Raw genomic sequence first — 14,108 nt, 5'->3', positions numbered from 1 at the left:
CCAGCTAGTGCTTCCAAAGAAAGACTTCTCCCTATGGACACTGGCGACTGGTGCCTGTAACCCTAGCTATTCAGGAGGCTGAGATCTGAGAATCACAGTGTGAAGTTAACCTGGGCAGAAAAGCCCATGAGACTCTTATCTCTAATTAACCAGCAAAAAACTGAAAGTGGAGGTATAGCTCATGTAGTAGAGAGCTAGCCTTGAACAAAAGAAAAGCCAAGCAAGAGTGTGAGGCCTTGAGTTCAAACACCAGCACTGGCATAAAAAAAGAAATAAGAAAGGAAGGGGGAAAAAAGAAAAGAAAGGGAAGACAGAAAGACAGCAAGAAAGGAAGGAAGGAAGGAAGGAAGGAAGGAAGGCTTCTTCCATCAACTCCAAGGCCTTAGAGATCCTCGGACATCAAAGAAGAGATGTACCTGGCAGACAGAGCACGAAAGCCACCCAAGCGCTGAGGGACACCCAATGCAGCCATTTCTGTCCCCCGCTCCAAGTTTCTCTCCATGATGGCCTGTAACAGCACACCCACCGAGACTTACGAATATCTGCTGCTGAACGTGAACAACGCATCGGACTCCCAGCTCACCCCGCTGTCCACCCCGCTCAGGATCTCGTTGGCAATAATGATGATGATGATGATGGTGGTTGGATTTCTTGGCAACACGGTTGTCTGTATCATCGTGTACCAGAGACCCGCCATGCGCTCTGCCATCAACCTGCTGTTGGCCACCCTGGCCTTCTCGGATATCATGTTGTCCTTATGCTGCATGCCTTTTACCGCCATCACCCTCATCACTGTCCGCTGGCACTTTGGGGATCACTTTTGCCGCCTGTCCGCCACGCTCTATTGGTTTTTCGTCCTGGAGGGCGTGGCCATCCTGCTCATCATCAGCGTGGACCGCTTTCTCATCATCGTCCAGCGCCAGGACAAGCTGAACCCCCGCAGGGCCAAGGTGATCATCGCGGTGTCCTGGGTGCTGTCCTTCTGCGTCTCGGTGCCCTCGCTCACAGGCTGGACGTTTGTGGAGGTGCCCGCGCGGGCGCCGCAGTGCGTCCTGGGTTACACCGAGTTTCCAGCCGACCGCGCCTACGTGGTGACGCTGGTGGTGGCCGTGTTCTTCGTGCCCTTCGGGGTCATGCTGTGTTCCTACATGTGCATTCTCAACACCGTGCGCAAGAACGCGGTCCGTGTGCACAACCAGTCCGACAGCCTGGACCTGAGGCAGCTCACCAGGGCCGGCCTGAGACGGCTGCACCCGCGCCGGCAACAGGTCAGTGTGGACTTGAGCTTCAAAACCAAGGCCTTCACCACCATCCTCATCCTCTTCGTGGGCTTCTCGCTCTGCTGGCTGCCACACTCCATCTACAGCCTCCTGTCTGTGTTCAGCCGGAGGTTTTACTACAGCTCCTCCTTCTACACCACCAGCACGTGCGTCCTGTGGCTCAGTTACCTCAAGTCGGTCTTCAACCCCATCGTTTACTGCTGGAGGATCAAGAAATTCCGCGAGGCCTGCCTGGAGTTGCTGCCCCAAACCTTCCAAATCCTTCCCAAAGTGCCTGAGCGGATCCAAAGGAGAATCCAGCCAAGCACAGTTTATGTGTGCAATGAAAACCAGTCTGCTGTGTAGGGGAGCAGGGTAGAGCCAGCCAGCCACCTAGTGGGTTCCAGATCCAAGCTGGGAGTTCCTGCACTTTAATTGTTGTCTCTTCTGTGTGTGTGTGTGTGTGTGTGTGTGTGTGTGTGTGTGTGTGGTGATTCTGGAAGCACAAAGGTATTCATTCGTTACCAGATGAGCTGGGATATCCAAAGTTCACATTTTCACAAGGTGAATTTTTGCTCCTCATGGCAGAAGCATGTGTGGCTGGTTAGACAAGTTAGAAGAGAGGTGGGGAGTGCAGAAGTTGGGCAGAAGATAAAGGAAGAGGAGGAAAGGAGGAGTGAAGGGCAAGGCAAAAACTGGGCATATTTTAAAACAACCCAGCTTTGTCATCTAAGGGCCTCACCTGCTCAAGAGTAGCTCTTTGGTGGTGGGTTCAAAGCATAAGTAGGTGTCATCTCATGGTCACCAACAACTCCGTTTGGCACCAGAGTTCTTGGAAGCTGTTATGTTTATGAGATCTGATATCAAATAGTGATTGACAACTCTGCTAATTATCCTTTCTAAAGAGGCCACCTGCAGCTGACTGACACCTGTAATCCTAGCTACTCTGGAGGCTGACACCTAGAGGATCATGGCTTGAAGCCAGCCTGGTGAGAAAAGCCTGTGAGACTCCATCTCCAAAATAATCAGTAAAATGACGGACTGGAGACACAGCTCAAGTAATAGAGTACGAGCAGTGAGCAAGAAAGACAAATAAAGAAAGCCAGGCATCAGTGACTCACACCTGTAATCCTAGCTACTCAGGAGACTGAGATCTAATGATCATGATTCCAAGGTAGCCCAGGCAAGAAAGTTCATGAACCTCTTATCTCCAATAAACAATCAAAAAGCTGAAAGTACAGGTGTAGTTCAAATGGTAGAGTGCCAGCCTGCAGGGAGTATGCTAAGAGACAGAGTCCAGGTTCTAAATTCAAGACCCAGTGCCAGTATAGAAAAAGACAGACAGAAAGAAGGAAGGAAAGAAGGAAGGAAGGAAGGAAGGAAGGAAAGAAGGAAGGAAGGAAAAGCAGAGAAAGAGCTCTAGACTAAGTTCAAGCTGTAGAACCTACACACACACACACACACACACACACATAAATAAAAGAAACCAAAATCACACTGAGAAATAGAGTGATCCCTGTACTTTTGAACTCCTCAGTGTGACAAATAAAAGGTCTCAGTAACACCAAGCTCAGAGGATGTATAGGGCAGCTGTAATGAGAAGCCCATCTGAGCACCTACCTGGCTAGCCTGACCATCTGCCCCTACCCTCTCACTCGACCAGCCTTCCAGCCTCTCTTCAGTTATCTTTTCTGGTGTGCTAAAACAAACACCTCATCCCTTGAGCAAGTATTTGTTGTGGTTTGCTTTCTGAATCAGATGCTGCCAGTCAACTGGACTTTGTTCCCATGGATACCTCGGCACTCCAGAGCCTTTGTAAGGCTCTAAACTCACTTTGGTACTACAATTGTTGCAGAAGCAAAAGTCCTCTCTCCAAAATGGCATCCTCCATCACTGCCCTTCCTCCTAAGTTGCGTCCTCACCCTCACTACCCTCTTCCTTTGTTCACATCCACTGCCATCATCAGAGCCTCCTTCCCTGAACTGGACCCCAGGGAAAAGCTATTTAGAGAGGATCTTTTTGTTTGTTTCTTATACTCAGTCACACAGCACCATCAGGGACTTCTGATGTGGGAGGAGACTTCTGAGAGTCCAGAGCACAGCACTGGCTCCATTGAGCTCTCTTTACTGAGTCGAATCTGAGGAGAGTAAGAAATGTAAAAAGAAATTAAGTTAATCTGATTCTAGGTTTGATCCTCCCAAGGTCTAGTCAGTGACTTTGCTTGCATTGCCTCCTTCCATGGGTCTCAGTTTTCCCATTTGCCAAGTGAGAAAGCAATCTAGATGACCTCAGTCTCTCTGATTCTAAAAGAGTTCTTTTCTACCTGCTACCAGATCCCCAGCATTCATTTACTCTGCCACGCAGTGAGCATTTATTAAGTGCCTGTGAGAAGTAAGGCCCTCCCTGTGTGAGGACATTAATTGAGGACTGGGATGTGCCCCAAAGCAATCTCAGGATAGTGATGACCAGTCTAAGAGCACAGAAACTCCATTTTTGCTTCATTTCTTCTTTATTTCCACGTTGTATTCTAAGGCCAAGACTCCATTCTAGCTCTCCATTCCTGTGGGACAGAGATGTAATGAAGGCATGAAAAAGGGGGAAGTGAAGCGAATATAGTTTACATTAATCACAGTCCCACAGAGGGTCAACAAAATAACTGACACTTATTCTCACCCACCATGGAGTGGAATGGGTTGGGAACAGACAATGAGTATGTGGATGATGAAGGCTACCCATCATCCTGGGCCCCTAGCAAGGCCATAGGACAAGGCTCAGCAGTGCATAAGAATACAATCAGACCACTAAGAGGACCACACCCGTGGCATCTCCCCTCCTGCAGTTATCTCAAATGGTTTTGCTTCAGGAGCTTTGAGCAAAAAAGAAATCACAAAACTAAATGAATGAAGGTACCAAAATTCATATCCATTCACGTTCTGTGCTATATGTTGGACAATAGCATATATGTTTCAAAGTAATAATTTTGTATATATTTTAAATAAAGTATAATTACTGTTTTGGTGTATAAGACCATGTTCTTGCCAAAATTCACACCACGATCAGGAATAATAAGCCCAACACTACCATAGCAGCCAGTCAGGCTACCATAAGCACACTTTGCCTGGGTAATTTATAACAATAGAAATGTATGTTTTATAGCTTTGAAGCTGGGAAGTCCAAGATGAAGGTTGGTATCTGTTGGGTAGGTCTCTGCTTCCTACATCAGCTTGTCACTATGTCCTCAAGAGAGCTCCCCCACATCACATTTGTGTGTGTGTGTGTGTGTGTGTGTGTGTGTGTGTGTGAGAGAGAGAGAGAGAGAGAGAGAGGTACCATGGCTTGAACTCGGGGCTTTGTTCTCACTCAGCTTATTTGCCTACCGCTGATTCTCTACCACCTGGGCCATGCTTCTAGCCCAGATTTTGATAATTATGTTGGAGATGAAGGCTCAAAGACTTTTCTACCTGAGCAAGATTTGAACTGTGATCCTCTGATCTCAGCTCTTTTAGTAGCTAGGATTATGGGAAAGAGCCACCAATGCCCAGAACAACTTTATTAATAGGATCTTAATATGTTGTCTATACCTTAAACTCCCAACAGTCTCTTGAGTGCTGTGATCACAAATGATGCACCACCATGACTGTTTCAAGCATCTTATATAAGTATGTTCTTCCCATCCACAAAGGTGGACCCCTCATATTCTAATCATTTCCCAAAGGCCCCCTCCCCTTTAGCATCATCACATTAGATCTGAAGTTGAATTTTGGAGATACCAACAATTTGGCTCCTATGTCAAAATGACTTCAAGACGTTTAGGCCCTATAGGTTAATGGAAATGCTGAAGTTTAACCACAAAGCCAGGCACAGGTGGCTCATGCCTGTAATCCTAGCTACTCAGAAGACTGAAATCTAAGACCCAAAGTTCAAAGCCAGCCTGGCAAGGAAAATCTGTGAAACTCTTATTTCCAAGTTAACCATCAAAAAGCCAGATGTGGAGCTAAAGCTCAACTGGTAGAACACCAGCCTTGATCAGAAAAAGCTAAAGGGCAGCACCCAGGCTCTGACTTCAAGCCCCAGGACCGGTACACACAAAAGAATTAAAGATAGATTCATTATGTCACAATATAAAGACCTTTTCCTCATCCTTGTTTAGATTAATGTTTCAGAGTTCAGTAAAGGTAATACCCACTGATGTCAGGAGCATGGATTGGGCTTTAAAAATCAAAAGGCTGACCAATGGACTCACCTGCCCACCTTCACTTCATTCAAAACTCTGCTGGACTGTGGGCTGGCTCTCAAAGCTGGAAGGAATTGGATGTATGCAGGAGTGCCTAGTAAAACAGCCTTATGTGCACATCTGCTCTTCTGAGAGTCATTCCATGTCCATAGCAGATACAGGAAGTCAGGAAGGATATTGGGAGCTGTTGATTGATTAAACGGATCAAACTGCAGTAGCAAAGACAGCCAATACTACTACAGAGACTATAAGCAAAGCAGATACACATTAAAACTCCAGGGCTGCTGTATGGACTCTCTGCTAACTGGCTGTTCAGGACCCAGATTCATTCTGTCTAGTTTCCCATCATCCTCTATGGCACTGTCTTTATAGGATTATAGTCAGTCCAAGCTGCAACCACTTCCATGCTCCATCAATGTGGCGGGGTTGGGGAGTGGAGGAGGAGAATCTCATGCATACATCTCACAACACACAACACACAAGTATGGGGGAGAGTGTGCAAATGACAACTTCACACAAAACTGGTCCTACATAGTTGCATGACCATGCCTAGCTGCAAAGGAGGCTGGGAAATGGAATGACTGTATGCCCAACTGCAACTTGATTTCCCTGGAATAAGATGAAAAAAATATATTCCCAGCAATGTTTGTGAATGAATTGCATAATTTAAAAAAAACCCAAGAGCTGTGGAAATAACATAGCCTTGAGTGGAAAAAAAAAAGCAAGAACACAAAGTCCTGAATTCAAACTTCAGTACTGGCACAAAAGAAAATGAAAGAAAGAAAAATCTGTTCTCATATCCAATATAGCTAGGTGGCAGGGGCTCACACCTATAATTCTAGCTACTCAGGAGGCTGAAATATGAAGATCATGGTTTAAAGCCAGCCCAGGCAGAATAGCCTATAAGACTCTCTTCTCCAATTAATCACCAAAATGCCAGAGTGGAGCTGTGGCTCAAGTTGTAAAGCACCAACCTTGAGTTAAAAATCCAAATAAGAAGCCAGGTGCCTGTGGCTCACACGTGTAATCCTAGCTGCTCACGAGGCTAAGATCGGAGGATTGAGGTTCAATGCCAGCCCAAGCAGGAAAAACCATGAGACTCTTATCTCCAATTAACCACCAGAAAATGGGAAGTGGTGCTGTGGGTCAAGTGGTAGACCACTTGCTTGAGCTGAAGAGCTCAGGGACAGTGCCCAGATGCAGAGTTCAAGACCCACAACTGACTACCACAACAAAAAAAGCCAAATAAAAGCAAAAGACCCTGAGTTCTAGCCCCAACACCAATACACAGGCCCGTGTACACACACACACACACACACACACACACACATACACACACACACACACACAAGAAAGGGGGGGAGAAAAAAGAGATCCTAGAATACACAGAATTCTGAAGTCCTAAATACAAATTTTGCAAATGAACCTTTCTTCCTGGTAAAATAAGCGTACTTCTGTCATGTCAGTTGGCCTCTCTTTTTATCCTTCAATCTCTATAGATAAAATCCTAGGTACAAGCCAGGTGCCATTGGCTCATGCCTGTAACCCTAGCTACTCAGAGACTCAGATCTGAGGAGTGTGATTAGGAGCCAGCCCTGGCAGGAAAGTCCATGAGACTCTTATCTTCAATTAAGCATCAAGAAAGCAGTAAGTTACACTTACTGTACCTGTGGCTCAGTCGGTAGAGTACTAGCCTTGAGCACAAAAGCTCAGGGACAGTGCCCAGGCCCAGAGTTTAGGACCGGCACACATACACACACGCACACACACATACAATCCTAGGTGTAGAAGCAAAAGTTGCATGCATTTACATCCTGGGGTAAGGAGTCAAAGACACCACATTCAACCTTTTAGACACAAATAAGAGGAGACAAAAAAAGGTAAGCTGACTGAAAAATGTGTAGCCACAAAGGGATGAACTTTGCCAAGGTAAGAAAAGAAATACTATTTGTAGCAACACTGATTGCAATACATCCTAAAAAATTGATTATGTTAAAGGAAAGAATAACTTCAGAGGTTCGGCTATTGATTGGTGGAGACTAGTTGTTTGCCTATGGTGGATTGGACTGGGGACACACCAGACCATGGAAACGGAAACACTTAAGCAAAGGAAGGATCTGGTGATCATTGCTGTTAGCATCTAGAATCTATACACGTGAAAGGAAGTTGAATGCAAAGTGTAGCAGGTGCATGCCTCTTCCTTGCCTCCTGGTGTTCTTCATCCTAGAGGTGCCAATACAAGGCATCTTGGGAATAGGAGAGGTGTCCAAGAGGAAACCAATAGGGGGCTGCAAAACATATTTTTAGAATCTCATTAATCTCATAGGAAGAGAAAGAACTTAGATGTATGTGGAGGAACAGCTTAGATCTGCCAGAATATGACCTAGAGCTCCTGGTATACAAGTTCAGCCTCTCCTGAGGTGTTCAGATAAATGCCCAAGGAACCCCCACAGCTCAGATTCATTAAGAAAAACAAATTACTTGTTCTGGGTCTTCATGTTCCCTCTCCACACCCTTTGCTGCCGCCTCTGGCATCTACTGTCCCTTTGCCAATCACTTGTTTAGGGGAAAAAAATGACCAAACTCATTTAGCATTTTTATAAGAAAGCTGCCTCTTATGCAGGGTCCTTGGGGGACTATATTTCCTGTTTCCTCCCTAATTGAAATGCAGCTGCCATAGTTCCTCATTTCAGAATTCTGTGGTGCATCAGGAAGCCTTTGAATGCTTTATTTGCACGGCAAAGAGAGAGAGGTCACTGGTTACCACAAAAGACAAAGACTAAACACTGAAGAACGCATAACGAAAAGTGGGAAGCTTCATTTGCTTTCAAGAGTGTACAGAAGACAGAAGAAACCTTATATGAAACTCGAAGCTTTTTCTCCCCAAGGCTTCCAGATTGTCCCTAGGATATGGTGGGCCTCCAGGAAGTAGGTAGTCGAGGCTAATAAAAAGCACTTCAACCCATACAGGGACTTGGGAGGCAGCCAGAGGCTAGCCCCTTAACACCTGCCCAGGTGGCTGTGGGAAAGGAACTAGCCAGTCCCTGATAGGTGCTAGCTGCTTCCTCCAGTCTCTGGAGAGGTGCTTCACAAAACTATGCCACATTGATTTTCTTTTGTTTTTTCTTTTCTTTCCCTCCTTCCTCTTTTTTTCTTTCTTTTTCTTTCTAAGAAGTTCTAGGGGATGAATTCATGGCCTCACTCCATACTTGCTTGGCTTTCTTAGCTGGCACCCTACCACTTGAGCCATACCTTCAGTCCTGCTTTTTGCTGGTTATTTTTTGGAGATGGAGTCTAGAGAACTTTTCTGCCCAAGATGCCCTCAAACCTCAGTTCTCTCTATATTTCAGCCTCCTGAAGAACTATGATCAGATGTGAGCTACGGGTACTTGGCTGCCACATTATTTCTAAATCTCTTCTACACCCCCACGGGAACCTACTTCTATGTATATACACCCTCTTCATTCCTCAACCCTCTTCTTTGGTATCCCATATACCAAATATACCAATATATCTCAGATTGGGTAATTTATTAGGGAAAAAGCTCATTTTGGTCCATGGTTCTGTAGGTAGGGAAGTCCCAGTGCATGGCCCCAGCATGTGGCTGGCTTCTGAGGAGGGACCAACTCATAGTGGAAAGAAGGGCAAGCAGGTGCATGCAGAAGACACTAAGATAAGGGGAAGCCTAGCTCTACAACTAGCTGACCCCATGGGAGCAAGAGGTCACATGCAGAGGATGACTCACAAGGCCCACAACCCAAACATCTCCCCCTAGATCCCACCATGGACAGCCTCTCTGCCCTAGGACAGCCTTACCTGTTCCTTCCAGTAGAAACTTCCATAATGGTTCTTCATGTTCACCACCTCTCCTTCTGCCTCCAGACAAGCTCTAATATGTCTCTGTGTGGTCCCTCATGGCATGCAGAGCGATGAAGAACCACTGGCCTCCCCCATATTGTAATTATTCTACTGAACACTGTTTTAAAACAAAGTATTCTCCAAATAAGTTGATAGGCCAAACCATTTTATATTTCATACCCCACTCCCAAGTCAAACTCTTGGTCTTGGCTTTGTAAAGGCTAAAATGAGTAGGAACATGTCTGTCAGGTGGAAATGTTGACACCTTGAGTGGTGGGCTTTTTGACCTTTTCTACAGAACATATACTGTTTTCTTCATCGTTCAGGCCAGCCTGGAACTCACTACATAGCCTACTTCTGGCCTTGCCTCCATCTTCCAAGTGGGAGGATAGCAGGTGTGGACCACCATGCCCAGCTTCACAACTACTTGTTTACTCTTTTGTTCATTACCCTCCAGTCCCAGCTAATACCACTCTCTGATTCTCTCTCAGCTCTGATAAAATTGATATTCTTGACCCATTTCCAAGGGGCTGTAATCTCACCCTCGTCTTCCTGGATGGAGCACTTCCTTCCACCTCCCATGCTCAGGGCTCCTCATCAGTGCCTCTCATTTACCCCCACCTCCTGCTTTCTGACTTTGTCCTGCTCTGAGGGTGCTGTTTCCTTGGGCAGGTAGCTTACCAGAAGACTGAATGTGTCCTCTCATAAGTTTCCATTTTATGGAACAAATAAATGAATGCATGAATATGTGAATGAATGAATACACTGATGGAAAAGGGAAAACTGGTCCTTTCCCGTTGTACTAGCATATTTGGTGAGTCCTTTAATTCCTCCCTGGCCTCCCTCTGTAACAAAGCTATTTCTAATCCTTTAGTGACAAGGGTGTGATAGAAAGCTTGGATTAAGTCATGACTGCTTCAGCTCTGCTCCAGGAGAGCACACAGCCACGCCACACTTAACACAGTCATCTTTCTGCTCACAAGATCTATCTATATATTCATTTATTTTAGCTGTACTGTGGTTTGAACTAAGGCCTTGTATTTCCTAGGCAAGTACTTTACCATTTAAGCCATACTCTCTTTTTGCTTTATTTTTTTTGATATTTCACACTTTTATCTCTGTCAGATTCAGACTTTAGTCCTCTGTGTTCCATATAGCTTAGAATACAGGTATGTGCCATCCATACCCAGCAACAAGTGAATTTTCTATGTCAATGTAACTGGGCCACAGAGTACCCAGATTAAACATCATTTCTGCAGATGTCTCTGACAGGGTTTCTAGGTAGCATTAGCATTTCCACTATGGCCTCAGTAAAGGGGATGACCCTCCCCTGTGTAGGCAGGCACCATTTAATTTGTTAAGGGCATGAATGAATAATGGCAGAGTAAGAAGGAATTCATCCCATTTCTCTAGGCCCCTTCTTGCTTGATCTGAGATGTCACATTTCATCTTCTGCTCTCAGACTGGGAACTTGCACCATTAGCTCCACTGGGACTAGCCTTTGGACTCAGATTTAATCATATCAGCCACTTTCCTGGGTTTCCAACTTGTAGATAAGTTGTAGGTCTTCTAGACCTCCAAAGTCATGTGAGCCAATCTCACAAGCTCTCTCTCTCTCTCTCTCTCTCTCTCTCTCACACACACACACACACACACACACACACACACAACACACATGAATATGTCTTATATGTCCTCATTTTCAACAGAGTCCTGAATACTACTATGAGCATCCTAACATTGCAATAATAGGTTGGAGACAATGATCAATTCTGTTCATTGCTGAAGAAGCAACTCATTTTCCAGTATTTGTTTACATGCAAAATATTTTTTTAAAAAATTACAAAGTAGGTGTGAATCAAGCACAAAGTAGAACATTCCACAAACTCCTGTCTACTTCCCACATTCAGCAGTGTGAAATCACAATTATGAAGTGCAGATAACGGTGGCTTTTCAGGACGTACTCACATTCTGTGAGCCAGGACCACCAGACCTCCATTTCTGTGGTGTCTCCCACAGAGATTACTCAGGCCTGCAATGCAAGCTCCCATGGTAATGTGGAAAGGAAACAGGCTAGCTTTAGCTTGCTATGGACCTATTCTTCCCTTATACACAGAAAAATGGTGCATATTAGCCCTTGTCACCCCAGACCTGGGTAAATACAGTCAACACTACCTGCAACTTCTCTTCCTTCTCTCCCAGAAGTGAGGCAGAGAAATAACTTATTATGGTCCTACAACCAGATCTTCAGGCTGTCAGCACTCACTCCTGGATACAAATATGGGGTAGGGCTCTACTTGAAAGCAGAAATGGGAGCCATCATAGCTGGAGAAACCATCCAAACCAGACAGCTGGGAAGAGTACATACCTTCGCTCCCCAAAAGATACAATGGAGATTTCTAGAAAGAGATTGAGAAAAGCAATAGGCAACATGCAGATCTGCCATTGAAAACACCTGCTTTCCTGTAGCAAGTTTGGGTCTGTAGGTACCTGCCCTAGTTCTGACTCGTTCTTGTGTTACTGTGGCCCATTACTGAATCAGCTCTACACAGCCCTCTGTCATCAAGTGTCACATTCTAGATGGGGGAGGGGGGGTTGTGCCCTTCCTCCATGGCAATCACTTTGTGCTGATTTTGAGCCCATTTTCTAGCGCTTGCATCAGACCATTTATGAGCTTTATTGGTCTGTTTTAACCCGACAAAAGTAATCAGTCCAATGAATGGGTGGGTGTCCTTTAGATGGGCTGATGGAGGGTAACATGTTTATAGGAACATATAAAATAGCAGTTTTGATTTTATATATAATGAACACATGTAAGTAGTATACACCTGTGCAAACTTGGTTAACTATATTATTTAAAAGCCATGAAATGGAATGAGATTGATCACTAGAAGAGAAATCATGTCCCATGCTACAATGTAGGGAGGGATGAGCCTTGAGGGCATTATGCCAAGTGAAAGCAGCCAGTCATGAAAGAACACTGAATGACTCTACTCAGGTGAGGCATCTGGAGTACTCAAACTCATACAGACAGGAAGAAGAATGTGAGTGCCAGGGGCTTGGGGAAAGGAAACAGAAAGCTTTATGTTACCTGAGAATAAAATATCAGTTTGGATGATGAGAAAGATTATGGGGATGGTGAGTGTTCCCTGTTGCAAAACAAGGTGGAAGCATGTATGCTGCTAAATGGCTAATGAGGCTTGGCGCTGGTGGCTTACAACTGTAATGCTAGCTAGCTATTCAGCAGGCTGAGTTCCGAGGATCACAGTTCCAAGACAGCCCTAGTAGGAGACTCATCTCCAATTAATCACCAAAAAACCAGAAGCAGAGCTGTAGCTCAAGTAGAATACCATCCTTAAACAAACAAACAAAAAAAGCTGAGGGACAGCACTGTGGCCCTGAGTTCAAGCCCCAACATAGGCACCAAAAAACAAAACAAAACAAAGTTTATAAAACCCACATGGTTCTAATAAATAGATAATGCTTTAGAATACACCCATGTCATCAGCAATAATAATCTGTTTTTTAGATATGACAGTGATTTCCTGATTTTGTTTATCCATATAAAAGGATATATTCTTGTAACTTAACTGACATAAAAAAATGATAGAATATTTGAAAGTATATGTTATTCTGCAAGTAACAGCTGAAGAAATACTCTGAATTCTCAAGAAAACAGAAGTTCAGCATTTTGGTCATGTTAGTGAGCTCAGGTCAGTAGTTAATAAGCCAGTGACATTATACAAAAGATAATTTAGGGAAAAAATACTGGGGTTTCCCTGTGACAAGCTGACTATGGAGGTGGGAGTGAGAGAGGAGAGGGCCTGGCTCCCCAAATCCCTCACACACATCAGGTAAAGCACCTGGCATGCTGGAAGACAGAGGCAGACAGAGCCAGCTCCCCAACAGTGACAAGCCCGGGCATCCGGGCTCCCATCCCACCGAGAGCAGCAGGGAATCTGCCCCCAGAGCTTAGTGGGACACAAATGGAGTTGAAAGGAGAAAATTGGCATTTCAAGTGAGACAAGTGAAAAGCATTCTGTACTGAAAGAGGATTATAAAGGTGAAGAGCTCACAGAAGTCAGAGATTGAAGCAAAGGGGGTGCTGAAGTATGGAGTGGTCAGAACACAGCTATAGAAACTGATGTGTGTAGACTAGCCCAGCCAGCAGAGCTGGAACAGGCATGTGGCAGTATTGGAGTTCCTCTCCTCATTATGGACTATGCAGTAAAATCTGGGAATGCTAACGCTCCTCAGGGACACATCCACAGTGATACTGAACAGGATCCCCTGAGCTGGGTACTAGGAAAGCTACCTTGAGGCCCCAGATCCTAGTATTAAAAACTGAGATTAAGCTGGGTGCTGATGGCACATGCTTGTAATCCTACCTATTCAGGAGGCTGATTCTGAGGATCACTGTTCAAAGCCAGCTCAGGCAAACAAATCAAACTCTTTTCTCCAACTAACCATCAATAAGCTGGGAAGTAGAGGACTGGCTCAAGTGGTAAAGTGCCCACCTTGAGCAGAATAAGCTAAGGCAAGAGAATGAAGCCCTGAGTTCAAGCCCAAGTACCTACACATACGCACACGCAGATGTGCAGACACACACATACAGAAAGTTGAAATTAGGCCTACTTTCTCTCCTCAGAATTCAGAATAGAACACCTTTTGTTTATGGATGAGATTATCCATCAAGGTCAAGGGCAAAGGTCTGGCCCACAATTGAGTGTCAGAGGCCAGTGGCACCCAGGTTCCCC

General features: G+C 45.1%; 1 protein-coding gene across 1 annotated transcript; it reads left to right on the top strand.

The window, feature by feature from the left end:
- The first annotated feature begins 390 nt into the window (after positions 1-390).
- Gpr45 (G protein-coupled receptor 45) lies at positions 391-1,629 on the top strand. The gene has a single exon (XM_013034707.1). The coding sequence runs from the start codon at positions 501-503 to the stop codon at positions 1,623-1,625; it is 1,125 nt and encodes a 374-aa protein (XP_012890161.1). The 5' UTR covers positions 391-500; the 3' UTR covers positions 1,626-1,629.
- Positions 1,630-14,108: the final 12,479 nt, after the last annotated feature.

This window comes from Dipodomys ordii, unplaced genomic scaffold (assembly GCF_000151885.1).
Source record: "Dipodomys ordii isolate 6190 unplaced genomic scaffold, Dord_2.0 Scaffold194, whole genome shotgun sequence".
In the NCBI taxonomy this organism is placed as follows: Eukaryota; Metazoa; Chordata; class Mammalia; order Rodentia; family Heteromyidae; genus Dipodomys; species Dipodomys ordii.
The sequence above is the reverse complement of the archived record's forward strand: the minus strand, read 5'-3'. Positions and strand labels throughout refer to the sequence as shown.